The 19132-nt window shown below is 37.0% G+C and overlaps 2 protein-coding genes across 2 annotated transcripts; one reads left to right on the top strand and one right to left on the bottom strand.

Moving 5' to 3' along the window:
• The first annotated feature begins 17 nt into the window (after positions 1-17).
• LOC306884566 (arginine/serine-rich protein 1-like) lies at positions 18-5149 on the top strand. The gene is made up of 5 exons (XM_079440530.1): positions 18-257; positions 1089-1670; positions 2173-2348; positions 4162-4242; positions 4326-5149. The coding sequence occupies exons 2-5, from the start codon at positions 1097-1099 to the stop codon at positions 4455-4457; spliced, it is 963 nt and encodes a 320-aa protein (XP_079296656.1). The 5' UTR covers positions 18-257; positions 1089-1096; the 3' UTR covers positions 4458-5149.
• An 8058-nt stretch (positions 5150-13207) lies between these two features.
• On the bottom strand, positions 13208-18654 carry LOC306884132 (pre-mRNA-splicing factor syf2-like). Its single transcript, XM_079439823.1, has 7 exons — positions 18586-18654; positions 18196-18294; positions 17261-17386; positions 15750-15867; positions 15413-15503; positions 14516-14614; positions 13208-13644 (listed from the first exon to the last, which is right to left on the bottom strand). The coding sequence occupies exons 1-7, from the start codon at positions 18601-18603 to the stop codon at positions 13479-13481; spliced, it is 717 nt and encodes a 238-aa protein (XP_079295949.1). The 5' UTR covers positions 18604-18654; the 3' UTR covers positions 13208-13478.
• Positions 18655-19132: the final 478 nt, after the last annotated feature.

Raw genomic sequence — 19132 nt, 5'->3', positions numbered from 1 at the left:
CGCGCTGCGCACGAGCCACTTCACGCTGAATCAACCAAGCGCTCGCGAGAAGACGACGGCTACGGTTTGCTACAGATAGGCGCTGATTACTCATAAACACGTTTTATGTCAAGAATTTGTCCTCAATTTTTGGACGTTATTTTGGAATAAACATACATTTATTTGACAGTTGTTGAATTTCAAATAGTTTCTGTTTTGAACTCGCTCGAGGAGTATCGAGTCGGTTATATTACCGTTGGATCAGGTCTATTTTGACGGTAAGTTACAGTTAAATGTTGTTTATATATTGAATGTTGTTTAAATAAGCACTTAAACGTTGTTATATACTCGCTGAATTAGCAACATAACATAAAAAATAATACTAACGTTAATTAGCGATACTAGCAATAAATACAGGAGGGCGAAGAACATATCAGAATAGATTTATTACTATATGGATGGTGACATTTGGATTTTGTTATAGATTTATGATAACGTTGGTTAATCATTATAGTGTTTCCTGCGGAATGTTCTAGAGCCGAGGCTGTTGTGTAATTTGATTGACAGGAGGGGCGGCGACTGTTACACAACGTCACATGACCTACTTTTAGTTCCAGCATGTTCTCCATTATCATCGCCATCTTGTTGTTGTAATGTTTCATTAGCAAATATGGCTCATATTATTATTTTAAAAACAAAAAATCTTTAACCAATAAATGAATGCCCCTATTTTTTTAAAAATAAACCAACGTTCACAAATATTCGTTACATTTAACATGTGTATCGACGTACTCTGTGTATTAATCATCACAGTACATTAAGAATTTTCTAATACAAGTTCTCTGAAATGTTGATTAAATGCACAAATATTGATATGAAAATGTACAAAGTTGAAAAAATTACCTAAACGGATATCTGAACTTTGGCTAAAGCCAGTATCAGAAATCTAACATGTTTAGAATTGTTTTTATTTTAAGAATTGTCAACATCCGAGAGAAAAAAAATCACTGTGCTTTTAGGAATAAAAATGGCATGCATGCATAAAACCCTTAAATGATCAAATTTCTTGATTAACGTGTTGAGTAACGTCTGATGCATTGTGTTTGTAGGTTTGATCATGAATAAGGAGGCCAGCACTGGACGTCTCGGTGAGGGTGTGAAGCTCATCTTTGATCAGAAGGCTCCATCCGGTCGCAGCTCCTCTCGCTCCAGCAGCAGCAGCAGTGGCAGCTCGTACTCCAGCAGCAGGGGGAGCCGCTCCTCCCGCAGGTCACGGAGCTCATCACGGAGCTCATCCTCTGACAGTGGCTCTTCCTCACCCTCACGCTCTCGCTCACGTTCCCGCTCCCATCCACGCTGCTCAGGCCGTTCACGCTGCCGTCACAGACACCATTCTCCTCCTCGCCGTTACCGGGCTCGCTCCCGCTCTTTCAGCCCTTCTCCTGAGCGTTCCTCCCACCGCAGACGCTACTATCGCCGCAGTCGCTCTCCATCCCCCTACGGCTACTCCAGACGTTACAGGCGTTCTCCGTCCCGATCCCGCTCTCGCAGTCGCTCCCCGGTCTACTGGAGGGGAAGCAGGTTCGTGGGGAGGTACCGGTGCCGTTTCTCCCGCTCACCCAGGAGCTCCAGAGACTACAGAAGCCGCTCTCGCAGCCGTGAACGCTCTTCGGTCCGCCTCAGCCTTGAGGGTAAGAGCAGTTTCACTTAAAAAAAAAAAAAAGTATATGCTACATGAAAGGAGATTAAAAAAGTTATCTTTTTCATACAAAGCAGTTCATGGTGACCACAGCTGTTAATAACCTAAATTTCAGTCTGTTGCTCACATTTCAAGGTATCATTTAGCTTTAGAAGACACTGCATGAGTAGTATGGATGATGCTTTATTTGTCATCTTTGCATTTTTTGTGATCCATGCATAAAATAACAGCAATACATTTTTCATCCCCTCTAGGTTTTATGCTTATAATTACAAAATGTAAAATTCCAAAAAATGAGAATTTTTTAATTTTTTTTTATGTAATTAAGTTAGTGTATATAAATTCTGCTTCTAAAGTAAATGTAAGCAAGTAAATATTCTGAAAAAATGCACAATTTATTTTGCAGTGTAGTGAGTTGTTGGGTGACTAGTTTATAAGGCTGACTATGGAGGTAAATGATAACATTTTAATCTATACCTTGAAATCTTCCACAGAGAAGAAGCATCTGTTAAATGTGGCCAAAGCAAATGCCACCAGGATTCTTGGAGTGCAGAACTTGGAGCTGCCAGCTAGCCTGAAGGAGCTGGAGGAGGAGGAGAAGAGGAGATCTTCATCAGATAAAGAGGAAAGGGTGAGCGCTGACAGGGTGCCACAGAAGACACCAGCACAGGTGAGCCTCACACATGTACACAGATGTGTCATTAACACACACCCAATGTTTGTTTGACTTCTGTAATGTAGCATGAACGTCCTGAGTGTTTGACAGTATACTGATTTGTACTTCAAATTATATCTGTGATCTTGGGACGTTGACTAACCCGTTAAAACACGTCTATTTAAAATGTGATTGCGCGCTGTGTTTACCCAACCTGGGTCACCATGTAATCTGTCTCCTCAGACGTGAGTGATTTTACCTGGTGGATTTAATGGAATGATGAACAGCACTTGTCCGGATTAGGTAATGGTACACGTTAAAGAGTATGTACTACTGTGTAGTTAGTGTGTGTGAGCACATGGCTATTATTCCCCTCATTGTATTGAGGAGTGGCATTTAGCTTCAATTGCTTTGTTTTTTTTTTTTGTATCATTTCTGTTCCTGTAGAGCTGAAACTCCTCCACCCTTTGGACAAAGAGGGAGAGAGGGGGAGGTCACATGACTTGAATGACACCAGCTTTAAGTCTTATGTGCACAACAGCAAAGGTTAAGTAATTGTGTACGATGTCAGCGGTAGCCTTGTCGAACAAAAACAGACCACATGCATTTGTGTGATTTCATCTCACACTCAACACTTTAAGCCACCACACAACAGCATATATGCGGAAAAGTTTGGGGTCAGTAGAATTTCAGGTTTTGCATTGAATTGATCAGAAGTGACAGTTAAGACACTTATAATGTTGAAAATAAATGCTGTTCTTTTGAACTGTATTTAAATAATCCTGAAAAAAATGCATCATGGTTTACACACAAATATTAAGTGGTAAGAAATGTTTCTTGCAGCAAATTTTATTTTCCAAAAAACTATAAAAAAAAAAAAATCATAGTGACCCCAAACGTTTAAGCGGTAGTGTCTCTTTACAGTTATTAGAACTACAGGAAATGACTTGTGTTTGCTGATGGTTGAACTGGGTTGCGTTGTCATTTTACCAGAGTCTTCCTCTATTCATCGTGTGTGAAGACCAGAGAGAGAGAGCTCTACGGTGACGGATGGGGTTTGGAAAAATATAGTCTCATCAATTAATTTTTTTTGTTTGCTTTATTGGGCTTTGTTCATACAAGCAGCTTTTTTATTTTTTTTTATTATTATTATTTTGGGCCATTTCAGAGCCGTTTAGTATGGTAGCCTGTTTCTAACACAGAATTAAAAGTAAATAAATAAAGGTAACTTTGACAATTTTTATTTCACAGTTTTGACTTTCACAATTGTTTATACCTGATAATTCAGACTTTCCTCTCAATTACAAGATACAAACATGCAAAATTTATATCTAGCAAAAATCACATTCATTTGAAATATAATTAAAATGATTTAGATATAGCTTTTTTTTTTTTTTTTTCTTGCCTTATTTGGATTCATTCGTATAAAGTGTGAACCTGTTCAGACGCTGTATGCATGAATTTGTAAATCGTGACACTTCAGGAGTTCCTGTTATGTTTAATATGACGACATTTGAAAAACAAATTGGAAATGGGTACAGTGTGAACAAAGCCTTTCTATATAAATTTTCAATTTTACTTGTAAAAGAACTGCTTTTTTTTGTACTATCAATAGTAAGTGTATAACCCAAATGGTGTTTTTGATGTCAGACTGATTCAAAGAGCAGCACTGGCATTACACAGGTCAGATTCCCTTCTTTGCATGACTTAAACACCAAACTGAGGGCGTCCTCACTTAGAAATGAAAATCCTGTGGTACTGAAGTTTCTTGGTTTACATCAAACACGCAGTGATTTCATTATCCTATTCCCCTTTTCTCTGTCTTTAGGTAAACGTTGCCAATGATGATGGCGAGGCAGAGGCTTCTCAGACATCTCCCAACAGAAAGCCAATTAACTTCAGTATCAATGTAAGTTCATTACAGCTTATTCACATATAATGACTAAGACTATTTTGAAATATAAGTTAATCTTACCTTTTTTATATTGACAGAATACCATCGCCAGGCCATCAAACAGCCCAACAGTCCATGACATTAAGGTAACATCAAGAGCTGACAGCGTAGCAGACAGGAAGCCATATGGACAGTGGGTCCCCATCAGCAGATCCTCTTCTAAAAAATAAATGCTGAGATTCAACAGTGATGTAAAAAGACTGTATATAGTGTAAATAGTTTGTGTAGTGGTCACTTGGGGTGGGGTGGGTTGTTAGGGAACACCTGAATTCATCATAAATGTTTTCTTTCAGATTTAAAGTGGGTTTTGTGGAAGAAGGCAAGAGGATGTCAGACAGGTGGGAAATAGTGTACATTGGTGTTTTTGTGTTGTATAGTAGATATTTATAAATAAAAATGCAAAAAAAATCCTTGTGTACTTTTTTTTTCTTTTTCTTTTTTTCTTTTTTCAGAAATTGTAACATTTTAAATTCTTAAGGTGATGAATATTTCCAATTTGGTTGAAACTTCAAAAACAACAGAACGCTCCTGAGGTGTACAGTGATGGAGATGATCTGACATTAATATTCCATTTCACTATGAGAGAAACCACTAGATTAATATCACCTGCTACAGAATTTGCAGAATTGCTTTTTGTCTTTTGCACGATGTTATTTGAGTTAAAAGGTTTTTTTTTACGGTAATAAAAGCTGCCAAGAACATGTCGGAGCCGTATATACATACACGCAATTTATAAAGACTTGGAGGATGTATAGAAATTTGATTCTGGGATGAAATGTGACCTGTGTACATTTTTAGTGCGGTTAAATCTAAAGATATTCAGCTATTTCTCCGAATTAAAAGAAAATATTTATTTTAAATCAAAACATCATGTTGGCAGTTTTTTTGCTGGACGAGAAATCACGAGAACACCCTGATCGTCATGTTTAGGACTCTAGGTGGCGCTGTTGCACTGCACAGTAGTTATTGATGAGTCTGGCACACATCGAAACATCGTAAGCTTTCCAAAGAAACTATTTTACAGTAGTTATTACAAACCAGATTAACCTTTTATAATCGCTGTAGATATCAGACAAGCTAATCAGTTGCCAATGATGGCTACATAACAAAAGGACTTTTCTCACTCAAAATAGTTAACCCTGGGTCATTCTAAACCCGGGTAAATGGAATCATGGGTTAGCTTGTTTTACGTTTCACACTGCTCATAATTTACCCTGGGTTAACCGTTAATCTTGTGTATTTATAAACTGATGATTCACTTCTTACATTCCAAAACCCTGGGTTCTTATTGGCTTAATTGCAGAATCAGTGTATATATATATATATATATTCTCTTCTAGAATTCAAGACAACATTTTACATTTCAAACGCCGAAACAACTGTTTGATGGGTTGTAGGCTACAGTTCTGTTGACTAAACATTTTTCTGAAGAAAAAAAACCTTAATTAGACAAAAACTTCATAAACAGTTTTGAAAGTCGTGAGTTGAAATACACAATATAGCACCTTTATATAGTGCCACAGTGCTAATTCCTCACAGCCTCATTTTCATCAGTGTTAAATTCAATATGGCGTCTAACCTGATAAAGTTCTATTACAAAGCATCATTTCACACTGTGCACTTTTGGCACCGCAGGGTCAACACCGTAACGATGGTGCTAATACTGCATTTAAATTACAAGTGTGAAAATGCTCCTTTACCCGGGGTTAAAGCAGAGTTTATAATGATGATAACCTGGAGTGAACAGTCCTATAGAGTTGTACATCCCAACACAACAGTAACTTTTGACAAAATGAACACAACAGTCACCGCTTGGTGACACTAGTAGCACAGAAAACAGTGGCCTGTTGTTTTTATTCTTAAACTGACAAATCAAGTCATTCAATCAAACTGTCATTCACTGGCACGAATGGAGCAGCATTTGATGTGCGCCGACATGTTGTCTTGAGACTGAGCAATATCCTTCTCAACACAGTTAATGAGCTGGAATGTTTTCTCTCTCATTCCCATCCGCACGATTCCCTCAGGTGATTGGTGGTTTTAATGAATGATTTTAGTCTGATAAGTTATTGGGTTATAAGACTTCTGTACATGATCCACTAGTTGTATTCAGCATGAATGCTGGTTTGGCACAGGCGCAAGTCAAAGTCTTTGTTTTTCCCCCGCCGTCTGTCTATGTGTGTTTTAAGCATGTATTCTAAGAGCTTGTGCCAAAACACCTATGTTGTGCTGCTCTTTTCAACATGTTTGCTCTTGACTCCACCTGGCACAGAAGACCTGATGATTTTTGTGCAATTGTCCTAGCTTGGAAGAAAAATGGCGAATTGGAAATATCACACTCCTTATCTAGTGCCTAACAGATGCATCAACAATGTGTTGATAGAGTTTACACATTAGCCCACCTTCAAGTCTCTTCTGGAATCTAGCTGTGACCAGTTTATATGAGCACGACTGTTTACTCTCCACCCTTAATGAAGAGAATCTAAAACATTTCATAACCTCACTGGCGGTGATTATGTGACATTTGTTTTTGCACGAATAAAGCGAAATCAGTGTTGTGCAACTCACCGCAGAATCTGATGAAGCTTGTTTTGGAGCACAGGAAGAGACATTATCGTTCTGAAGGATCTGTGTCTTTTGTTTTTGCTGCTTGTTGATAAGATCGGAATGAAGCATCTCTCAGACATTCACTATTACACGGCGTTCCACAGGTGTCTAGCCAATATATATGCAAATGCCAGAAAACAGACTGCTTGGGAATAGTTGAATCTTTGCAAGAAGATTTAGGGCCATGTGGGAGCCATTTAGAGTCAACATAAAAGTGCATTTTATTGTGCAAAATTCATCAGTGCACAGTATTCTCAGCTAAAAAAATGTTTGTCTTCATTTATTTTTATCCAAATGTTACTTGCAGAAATGCCTCTTAATTTCAGTCCCTTTCATCCAACCACCTGAATTCATTCTGATATAATGGCCACTTTTCTCAATCCTATCAATGCCTGATGGATATAATCAAGTCCCAAATTATATATTTTTTTCTTCAAATGCCCTCTTTCGCTGGAAAACACAATGTAACACAGATGTAAAGTGGTTTGTGAACTCATTTCAGACTGAATACATTACAGTTTTAAACTAAAATAGGCCTAATATTTAGAGATGCACATAATATATCTTTTTTTCTTTGGCCAATATTAGAAATTGTTTTGAATTCATTGTACTGGTTTACACTGGATATATAACTGAACATGCATTATTTTAACATTTAGATTAGATTATCTTTGCCATCATCTAACACAGTTTGGGGTCGGTAAGATTTTATTATTATTTTTAGATCAGATATGCTCACCAAGGGCTGTATTTATTTGTTCAATAATACAGTAACAACAGTAATATTATGAAATAGTATTACAATTTAAAATAACTATTTTCTATTTTAATTTATTTTAAAATGTCATTTATTTATGTGACGCAAAGCTGAATTTTCAGCATCATTACTCCAGTGTTCAGAATCATATGATCCCATAAAATCTAATGTGCTGATCAGCTGCTCAATAAGCATTGGATATTATTATTGATATTGAAAACAGTTGCTAAAATATTTCTGTGGAAACATTTTTAGGATTCTTTGATGAACAGAAATAAAAAAAAAAAAACATTAATTTAAAATCTAAATCTTTTTTAACATTATAAATGTCTGTGACTGAAAACAGTCCCCGAACATCTGAACGATAGTGTGTCATAAATCCATGTATAGGCTAATAGTGAATTTAAAAACACTCTTAAAGTGATATTGCCATATCCATAATGTTTTTGTCTATAATGATTAATTTAATTTTTAATTTATTGTAACATAATACAATTTCAATATCAGCCATTTATTGGTTATTAGCCATAACTTTAAATTAAGTGTTGCTGGATATCGGTATTGCTAGGTTGTCAACTTTTTAGTTAGTGCTAACTTATTAAACATTTGAAGACATTATAGAAAGACCTTTAAGGCATTTTATAGTGTGATGTATTTCTTCTATGTGTTACAATCCCCAGTATGATGTATTTCTGAGTGATAAGGTACAGAGTGTGAGAACTGATGGAATCAGGAACTGATTGGCTTGTGCAAAGCATCTCTGTCAATGAGGTCTGTAGTACCTTATGATCAAACAGACTGATCAGTGTGTTGATAGCACCACAGTGTTTTGTGGAAATCACTTCTACAATCTACAAATGGCTTATTTATAGCTGTCACTGTATATTAAACTGTTATAGAAGAAAATATTTTAACATCAAAACAATTACACACTTTAACATCAAACTTAATCAGATTTTCAAAGCAGAATTGGCATTTGCCAGATGATGTAATCTAGCATAAGATTTATTCACCTCAGTACTCTCAGCTGTTCCTGATCACAGATCAGATGTCCCGGCCTCAGGGATTGAACACGCTCATTTTGGATATGGATCACTTGATAAGAGATGCACTAATATCAATGGTACGCGCACACACACACACACACACACACACACGTTCAGATCAAGGTCTGTAACTCTTTTCTATTCACACATGTTCTGCTATTCCTCACTCCATACTGCTGTGCACTTGCAGTTTGCCAAAGGGAAACACCACAGGCCTCGAATCTGGAAAGCCCTGGCAAAGCCACAGAGGAATCCTGACGAACACAGAGAAATACAGTTGGGGGAAAAAAAGTGTATAAAGATGCAGATAAAGAAAGCCATTGTTTGCCACACACAAGACGCCTTTTCATTTGAGTTTGAGAAAATGTTACATGTAAGCCCTCGCAAGCAAACTGTATTTGATGTTTAATTCGCTTTCTGTGATGCCACGGATGCCAGGCGGTTATTTGCGCTCATCACATGAGTGTAATCTCGCGGCGCATATGCCTGGATTCTCTCTCAAAACATCTATCACTATCACAGAAGTCTGCAAATGAAACTCATTCAATATCCATCGATCTTCAGCACACAGACAGGTCTGAAAAATCCTGAAAAAAATTGCATCTCATCTGCGTTTCACTTAAATCATTTGATTTATGCTTTTATGAAACTGGAATGGCACTATAAAGAAGTGCAACCAAGAAGGACTATGCAGTATATAATAACTGGAGAATTACAGAGTGCAATTTTTTTTAACCAATCATGTGAGCTGTGAAGGCAATAGGACTAATCAGCACACAGTCTCAAACCTACAGACCCCGCAATACTTATAATACTTATAATACCAGACAATGCAAAGTTTCTTGGGAGAATGCAATACTTTTGCAAGAGAATGGAAAGTTTCTCAGGAGATCGCAATACTTTTGCCAGACAATGCAAAATTTCTCAGGAGATCGTAACACTTTTGCGAGAGAACACAAAGCTTTTCAGGAGAAAGCAATGCTTTCACAAGAGAATGCAAAGTTTCCCAGGAGATCACAATATTTTTGTGAGAGAATGCAAAGTTTCTCAGGAGAATGCAATACTTTTGCAAAAGAATGCAAAGTTTTGCAAGAGAATGCAATACTTTTGCCAGACAGTGTAAAGTTTCCTGGGAGATTGCAATACTTTTGTAAGAGAATGCAAAGTTTTTCGGGAGAATGCAATACTTTTGTGAGAGAATGCAAAGTTTTTCGGGAGAATGCAATACTTTTGCAAATGAATGCAAAGTTTCCCAGGAGCTCGCAATACTTTTGCGAGAGAACAAAAACTTTCCTGAGAGAACACAATATTTCTTAGGTATAACAAAATACTTTTGCACAAGATCAAAGTTTCTCAGGAAAATGCAATACTTTTGCCAGAAAATGCAAAGTTTCTCAGGAGAATGCAATACTTTTTCCAGAGAATGCAAAGTTTCTCAGGAGAATGCAATAATTTTGCGAGAGAATGCAAAGTTTCTCAGGAGAATGCAATACTTTTTCCAGAGAATGCAAAGTTTCTCAGGAGAATGCAATACTTTTGCAAGAGAATGCAAAGTTTCTCAGGAGAATGCAATACTTTTGCTAGAGAATGCAAAGTTTCTCAGGAGAATGCAATACTTTTGCTAGAGAATGCAAAGTTTCCCAGGAGAATGCAATACTTTTGCTAGAGAATGCAAAGTTTCCCAGGAGAATGCAATACTTTTGCTAGAGAATGCAAAGTTTCCCAGGAGAATGCAATACTTTTGCTAGAGAATGCAAAGTTTCCCAGGAGAATGCAATACTTTTGCTAGAGAATGCAAAGTTTCCCAGGAGAATGCAATACTTTTGCTAGAGAATGCAAAGTTTCTCAGGAGAATGCAATACTTTTGCAAGAGAATGCAAAGTTTCTCAGGAGAATGCAATACTTTTGCTAGAGAATGCAAAGTTTCCCAGGAGAATGCAATACTTTTGCCAGAGAATGCAAAGTTTCTCAGGAGAATGCAATACTTTTGCGAGAGAATGCAAAGTTTCTCAGGAGAATGCAATACTTTTGCGAGAGAATGCAAAGTTCCTCAGGAGAATGCAATAATTTTGCGAGAGAATGCAAAGTTTCTCAGGAGAATGCAATACTTTTGCTAGAGAATGCAATGTTTCTTGGCGAGAATACAGTACTTTTGCAAGAGAACGCAAAGTTTCTCTGGAAAACAATACTTTCATGAGAGTATGCAGCGTTTCTTAGAAGAACAATAGGCTACTTGGGGGCACGCAATACTTTCGCAAGAGGAAGCAAAGTTTCTAATGAGAACACAATACTTTTGCAAGCGAACGAAAATGTTTTCAACACTGATAAGAATAATAAATGTATATTGAGCAGCAAATCAGAATATTAGAATGATTTCTGAAAGATAATCAGGATTATATTTTAAAAACAGTTTTTAGCAAAATTAAAACAGTTATTTTAATTGTAATCATATTTCACAATATTACTGTTTTTGATCGAACAAGTGCAGCCTTGGTGAGCAGAAGACACTTCTTTCAAAAACATAAAAAATTTTACCGATTCCATAATTTAAACAGTATTGCATCTTCATACATATTGCATATCACAAATAATGTATAAGTAGTATGCTATAAATATACATGCGTTTCTTGAACCAAGAAATTATATTTGGCTTCATATCCAAGATAAGCAAAAACAGAGGGACAGCAACGCCTAAAGTTAAGCAACACAATTCTCCATGAATCCTCATCTGCAAGTAAACAGATCAAGACGTCCTTCCAGTGATTTAAATGGCCAATGGGATATAGCAGGCACCAGTCAGACATGACAGATGTTTGTCATTCTGAGTCTGAGGTAACCAGTAAAAACACCTCCAGCAGTGTTTCATTCACGACTGTGGCTCTAGTGGATGGTGGCACGTGGATTTGAGGAGGAACTGTTGAATGGCATTCTTCAGCTCTCAATGGAAGCCTTATTTCTCCATACTTGACAAAAAGGCCTCAATATGAAGTCAAAGTTTCCCAATGAGCAGCTCAGATATCAAAGGGTTTGATTTGTGTGGCCCCCTCTGTCTAATCACCTGCAGCCAATACTGCCACCGAGAACAAAAGCAGGAAATCATAAACACGGCATGGCTCTAATTCTCAGCACACCGAGCTTTGAAAGCAGCCGCCCAAAGCCAATTACCCCTGCTCCCCCCACCAGGATAATTCATAACATATTCATTTATGCAGATGCCAGAGATCTCTGATACACGTTCAGTCCTATACAGGCCTCTATAGAAGCTTATTTCTGGAATTGAGATAAAAAAAAAATTGAAAAGATAACTTGCAACTTATCACACAATTTAGATTCTTGCAATTCTGAGAAAAAAGTCAGAAGTGTGAGAGATATACTCAGAATTCCAATAAACAAATGCAGAACTGTGAGATATAAACTAAAAAATATAAAGAAAGAATTGTGAGAAAACATGGCAGTTGCTTTTTTAATTTTGTGGTGGCAACAGAATTCAGAGAAAAAATTCCAAAATTCCAACCCATTCGGTCTTGATGAATATGAAACATTTTGCACATCTGATGAACCATTTTGTTTAAATTATTTGCATGTATGCATTTGGCAGACGCTTTTAACCAAAGCAACTTACACTCAAGTTATACATTTCCCTGGAAATCGAATCCATGATGTGGGCGTAGCCACAGGAATGTTCAAACAGCAGAATAAATCATACTAGAAAGTGCTGCAAATTTTTACAGGAAAAGACGAATTGTGGCATCTGGGAAGATTTCTGATTCACTTTGAAGTCGGTTCAGGTCACAAGCCTCTTCTCTTATCTCCCGATGCTTGAGGGCAACAAGGCCTGACAGCAGATGATGGAGATAACGCAATAATTGAGTCTTTTGACACTTTGATGTCGCAGGAGTCTTCATGCAAAAGATAAACAATCACGTTGAGTTCTCACACTCACTGATCTTTCTTCTCAATATATGCTATAATAAATGCGGTAAATGTGGCCATTACACCTCAGGCGTTCAATTATATTCCAGTAATGATAAATAACTGTTCGGAGTTAATTACTTTCAATTCATACATAGCTGACACATGAATGTGCTCATTTTTAACACAACTTTTCACCTCTAAAATGCACAGTAGAATTAGCCACCATAGAACGTGAATTTCCAGCACTCTCTCCACCCTCAATACCATGAATGAGGTCAGACCCTTGAGCAAGGCACCGAACCCCCAACTGCTCCCTGGGCTGTGTGTGTGTTCACTTGGATGAGTTAAATGCAGAGCACAAATTACAAGTATGGGTCACCATGTCATGTCCTTTCCTTTCCAAACAGTATGTTTTCACATGACCATCACTTTGCATGAGAGTGCTGTCCAGATACCATCTTGGAACTAAAAATGTTTATCATTTTAAATTCGATTTTGCGTTAAAACAACAAAACACTTTCCAGTCACATCTGTTAACCAACCAGAATCAACAATTCACCAATGCTGTGGCATAAACTCACTTGGACTACATCATAAGGCACCGTGAAGTCAACTGTTTTTCATATCAATTTTTTTTTTTATTGAAGTAGATGTCAACTGCTGAGGAAATGAATGAATTTACACGGAAAAACATTGACACTGCCTGAAATAAAAAGATTAAATTTGTAAAGAAAAAAATTATAATAATTCACAAGACCACTACAGGGAACAAGAATCTTAAAGGAGCATTCTTAAAAATATTTTGTACATGATATCTGGTTGCTTGGCAGATGGAGGGGTGGAATCCATAGTAACAGTCTCCATAGTTACACGGCTGTTCCTCTCTCCAGGTTCTGTTTGATCTCTGCGGTGTATTTGCCGTAGAAACGTTCAGCCTTCTTGTTGAATTTAGCATTTCTCTCGTTGATATAATCGATGTCAGCGTCGTCGTTGTAGGCCCTGCGGCGACTGTATTTGGAGCGCTTTTCAATCCTAAACACACAAGGAGACATTTATGGAGATACAAGAAATGAAACGTAGTAAAACCTAGTTAAAGATAATCCTGGAAACAGTTTTTCACTAAATGAACAAGAAAAAAAAAAAATAATGTATCAACCGAAAGTAGATTAAGGCTATATTTATTATTTATATAATTTATTTAATTTTTCAAATAATAATAAAATGACAAACTAAAAAAAAAAAAAAAAAAATTTTTTTTTTTTTTAAATAATTCATAAATGTGATAAATGATACTAAAATGGCACTGACTTTAGGAAACATAATGGTCAAAAAACAGCACATTAAAATCATCACATCCCTCAGAATATTGCCAGCAAAATCATAAGGCAAGCACCACACACCAGCTATATTACCCAGCTGTACTCCTCCGCCATTCATTTCCCAGTTTGATGCTTCAACAGACAATCTCAGTTTTCACAGTCCATCAAAGAGACTCACATGCCCCCCACATACACACAGACGGTTCTTCAAAAATCTTCAAAGCGCGTTTGTGCGTCACGATCTGGCAGCCGTAGCCCTGTCTAATGTCTCTCAGAAGCTAAAAGCAGCTCCTCCAAAATAGAAGAATGCCGTCTCGCGCATAAACAAACCCTCGCCGGCGCACACATCCATGTGCGACAGGCACGCAACGGCACAAACACATCTGGAGCGAGGAACAAACACAGCAGGCCGTGCTCTCAGAGCGCTCTCTAAAATTGGCAGCAACATCACATTCAGAAGAGCCGCTATCTGCACTAACTCTGAGGTGTGCGATTAGATCTGCTCACCAGGTGATTCTGCAGTGTGTAAGATCAGAAATCGAACAGAATCCCTGCGTGCCATGAACACAAACACAGATTCTTACTGTTTCTCCACGTCGTCCACCATGCGGTCGATGCTCTCTTTAGACGGGACGTGAGTGCCGTGAATCAGACTGTTGGAGGTGGGGTGGAAATCTTCTCCACTAGGAGCAAGAGAGACGCGTGCAAATCATCAGCTTTTTTATATACAGCGTTTCATTTATTTATCATTACACACGTAGAACAGCAATCAGGTTCGACTTTTGCGCTTCATTTAGGCTTTATTTCTTATGATAATCATAAAAACTGATTTTTGAAGCAAATAGTTTTTCCTGCTTACAGCACTGTGTTATTTTTCTAGTTATTTACAACAGCAATTTCACACAATCACAGAAAATATCTTAAAAGCTCATTTGTTGTTAATATTTGTTACTATTTCAAATGAACGCTGTTCTTTTGAACTTTCTATTTACCAAAGAATCCTAAAAAGGTTTCCACAAATATTTTGCAAATTGATAAGAAATGTTTCTGAATGAATTTGAATTAAGACAGCAAACAGGATGCAGATTTCCAGTTCTAATGTGAATTTTGAAGGAACTTCGACTGTCATTTTAAACCTTTAAAGCATGAAGTTTATGTGAAACAATGTTGACTTGACAAGAACTTGTTCAAGAGTTTTGAAAAACATTTTTGTTTAGTTTTTTTGGGAGTGTGAAGCTTTATATGCCTTACAGATAGATGAATAAATTGTTACATTTTGTGTTTATTTTAGGTACACTATTGTTCAAAAATTTGAGGTCAGTAAGATTTTAATACATTTAAGATCTTCACTAGGAATGTTATAATCGCTCTTTATACTATTAGACAGAAAATCTTCGTGAGACAAAATAAAACGTCATTGCTCAAGCAGCATTGCTCACATACAGGAACTATTGATAGTGGCTAAATAAATAAAGTCTCACCATTCCTCTCTCTGTCTCTCATAGTTCTCCATATCTGGCTTGATCTGCTTCGTCAGTCTCTGGTACTGTCTCAGCTGGGCCTCAGCGTAGCCTACACACACACAGAGATGAATACAAACACACATGCAGCTGTGGGGGGTCTGAGAGGGGAAAGGGGCTCTTACAGGGAGAAGCAGAAGGAAAATGATAATTACCAGAACCAATGATAACCAGGCGTGAAACACAAGCTCTGCATGTTTTCATTTTCACATGTTTAGCATCACACATGGCAGACACATTCCCTCTCACTCTCAGCCAATCAGTGAGGCCCCTCATTAACCTGACGAGCGTTTCATACCTGAGAATCCTGGGTCTGGGTTTTTCTTCTTCTTCTTCCTCTCCCATCTCTCTGCATCTTCAGCGCTGATATCCAGGAGCTTTACACGGTTGTAGTCCTCACCTTGCTCCGCACACTCCTGACAAACAAACACAATTCACAGCTTTACACACTCCTCCTCACATGCCGCATAATCAGAATTAGCGCTTGACTGATATGGGGCTTTTAATGGTCGATACTGGCACATAGAGAGCACAGAGGCCAAATCAAATGACAGCAAATACACTACAGTTTAAAGGGTTGAGCTTTAAAATGAAAGGAACACTCCACTTTTTTTTGGAAATAGGCTCATAAAAAGTTTTACAACTGTTAAACAGTTGAGTTTTACCATTTTTGAATCCATTCAGCCGATCTCCGGGTCTGGCGGTAGTACTTTTAGCGTAGCTTAGCATAGATCATTGAATCGGATTAGACCGTTAGAATCTCGCACCAAAAATGACCAAAGAGTTTTGATATTTTTCCTATTCAAAGCTTGACTCTTCTGTAGTTACATCGTGTACTAAGATCGACGGAAAATGAAAAGTTGCGATTTTGTAGGCCGATATGGCCAAGAACTATACTCTCATTCCGGCATAATAATCAAGGAAATTTGCTGCCGTATATCGGCCTACAAAATCGCAACTTTTCATTTTCTGTCGATGCTAATGGTCTACTCCGATTCAATGATCTATGCTAAGCTAAAAGTACTACCGCCAGACCCCGAGATCGGCTGAATGGATTCAAAAACGGTAAAACTCAAATGTTTAACTCTTGGGGACTTGGAAAATGAGCCTATTTTCAAAAAAGTGGAGTGTTCCTTTAATACTTTTATTCAGCAAAGATGCATTAAATTGATCAAAAGTGACAGACATTTATAATGTTACAAATAATAACCATTTCAATTAAATGCTGTTCTTTTGAGATTTCTATTCATCAAAGAATGCTGAAAAAATAGTTTCTAAAAATATGAAGCAGCACAACTTTTTTTTAACAACAAAGACTGGAGTAATGATGCTGAAAACTCAGCTTTGCATCACAGGAATAAATTACATTGTAAAATAAATTCAAATATAAAACAGTTATTCTAGCTACTTCTTCTGAACATTTGAACAGTTGTGTATGTACATAAAAAAAACTAATGTAAACATAATAACACTAATTTTACACAAAATGTATTTAAAATTCACTTATTCAGAATCAAAATTAAAAAACTTTTTTTAACTGGTTTGCATGTTTGTTGCAAATTTATTAATTTTTTGCTCAGATAGAGCACATCATTTATCAACTTGTTCATCTTAAAACATCAGAAAACATGTAAATCTAATCCAAAACATGACTTTTAAAACAGTGTGTCAGCTTTGGCTTAACCAGCTTTGTGAGTTTGCTCACTATGTGTGACCATTCACAGACAGCATGTAGTGTTTGTGTTATCATTATTTTTGCAACTCTGTTTGTTGAAGTAGAAACGACCGGCTTAAAATCTAATACTGTACCTTCTTCTTTTGGTCCACTATGAGTTCATACTCCAGACGGGCTTTCTTGGCCTCCCAGTTTGACGGCAGCTTCAGCCTCTTGTCCTCCTCCACCACCTCCTGATGATTCATCTTACGAGCCTCATTCTATCAACAGAATGCAATCACATTTCATACACATGCATGTTAATAGAGCAGATTCTATTGCGCTGTGTGTCAACGGCTCAGCACAGAGTTTGCTTTAAGTCTATACCGACTACACTAAAGCTCCTTTCACATGACGTATATCAAGGATTCAACACGGCTCACCACTAGTGTTATGTCTTCTTCTTAAGGCAAGATACCACAGGAGAATAGGGTAAAGCAACATATCCCAAAATCACAAATTTGAGCAGCGTATGAATAATAAAAAAAAATAAATGTCTCAATGTCTTTGAGGGACCCCTCGAAAATTAGATGGATCATCTCAAGGATCCTTTAATAAATTAAAATAAAAAAACAATGGTTTGCTTGCGTTTGGATTATAAGACAAGACAGTAAAAGTGGCCACAGGAGAAGAAAGTTACTACCTGGTGGAAAATCTGATCTCATTTGTGACGCATCCTCTTTTTTTCCTGGCCAGGCTTTCTAAATCCCCTGAAATGTCTGGGTTTTTTGCTTTATTGTTTTCATTCTTGCTGAAGGAAAGAGCAATCTGACCGATAGCATGCTTTATTGTATATAACCAACCAATCGTGGTGATTGTGAGAGAGTGTGATCTAGAGAGTAGAGTGAAAGCAATGCAAATACACATGCATATAATGTATAAGGACTGTAGAGAGCATGTCCATATTGGACATATCACGTCACTCAGGATAGATGTTAATACCAGGGCATTAATAAACTGGCTATTAGTTTCAATAAATAGTCTTTGCTTATGGATTCCACTGATGTGAGGTAAACTGTGTAGTAGTTACCCTCTTGAAATGAAGCTCTCTGAACTTTCTGAGTCTCTCTTCTCTCTTGTATGCTCCTGGAGTGTCTGTGCTTTCCTCTTCATTGCTGGGAGCAACAACCTGCAGTCAATGTACCGCATACAAGGCTTAATAATGATAGCTAAAACACAATCAGTACACTGAAATCTCAAAAACCACGTTTAACAACCGAAACCAACAACATTAAATCACACAGAGACTGATGTTAGCATGTTTAGCTATGACTATAAGAACAGCGTCATGAAAACCGACACGCTAAAACGATAATTTCACGAGTAAGTTAATGTTTGCTAATCAAAAATAATATATAAACAATAAAAACACATGTGAGGTTAACTCTTAAAGAATTTTGAACAGTTTTGTTTTGTTTACCTCTGCGCTAGACGCCATTGCTTCTTTCAAAGAGGAAGTACGTCACGCATTTCCGCTCGACTGAGATCTAATGACCTAATATGTATTTCCGCTTTCTTATAAGTTTCAAAACCATATTAGTAAGACAGTAAATAATAATAAATAGCTATAATAAAAATATGATAGATTTTTGAAACGGTATTTTTTACTCCGTTGATGAGTTTTAGTTTGCTTCCATCAGCTAATCAATATTTCTGTTTAATTTTATTATAAACTTTTTTTTAATTATACACACACACACACACACACACACACACACAATTGATATATATATATATATATATATATATTAATAAAATTACATGCATAATTGTATTTATTAGTTTATTTCGCTTATTTGTAACGTGAAATGTTCTGTAGATACTGAAAATGTTTGTATATTGTAGTATAATTTCCTTTTTCTGTTGTTTTTGTTTGTTTTTTTAGTGCTGGGCAATGATTAATCGCATCCAAAATAATAGTTTTTGTTTATATAATATAGGTGTGTGTACCGTGTATATTTATTATG

Source organism: Barbus barbus, assembly GCF_936440315.1.
Source record: "Barbus barbus genome assembly, chromosome: 18".
NCBI lineage: Eukaryota > Metazoa > Chordata > Actinopteri > Cypriniformes > Cyprinidae > Barbus > Barbus barbus.
This window is presented reverse-complemented; position numbering and strand designations above follow the sequence as displayed.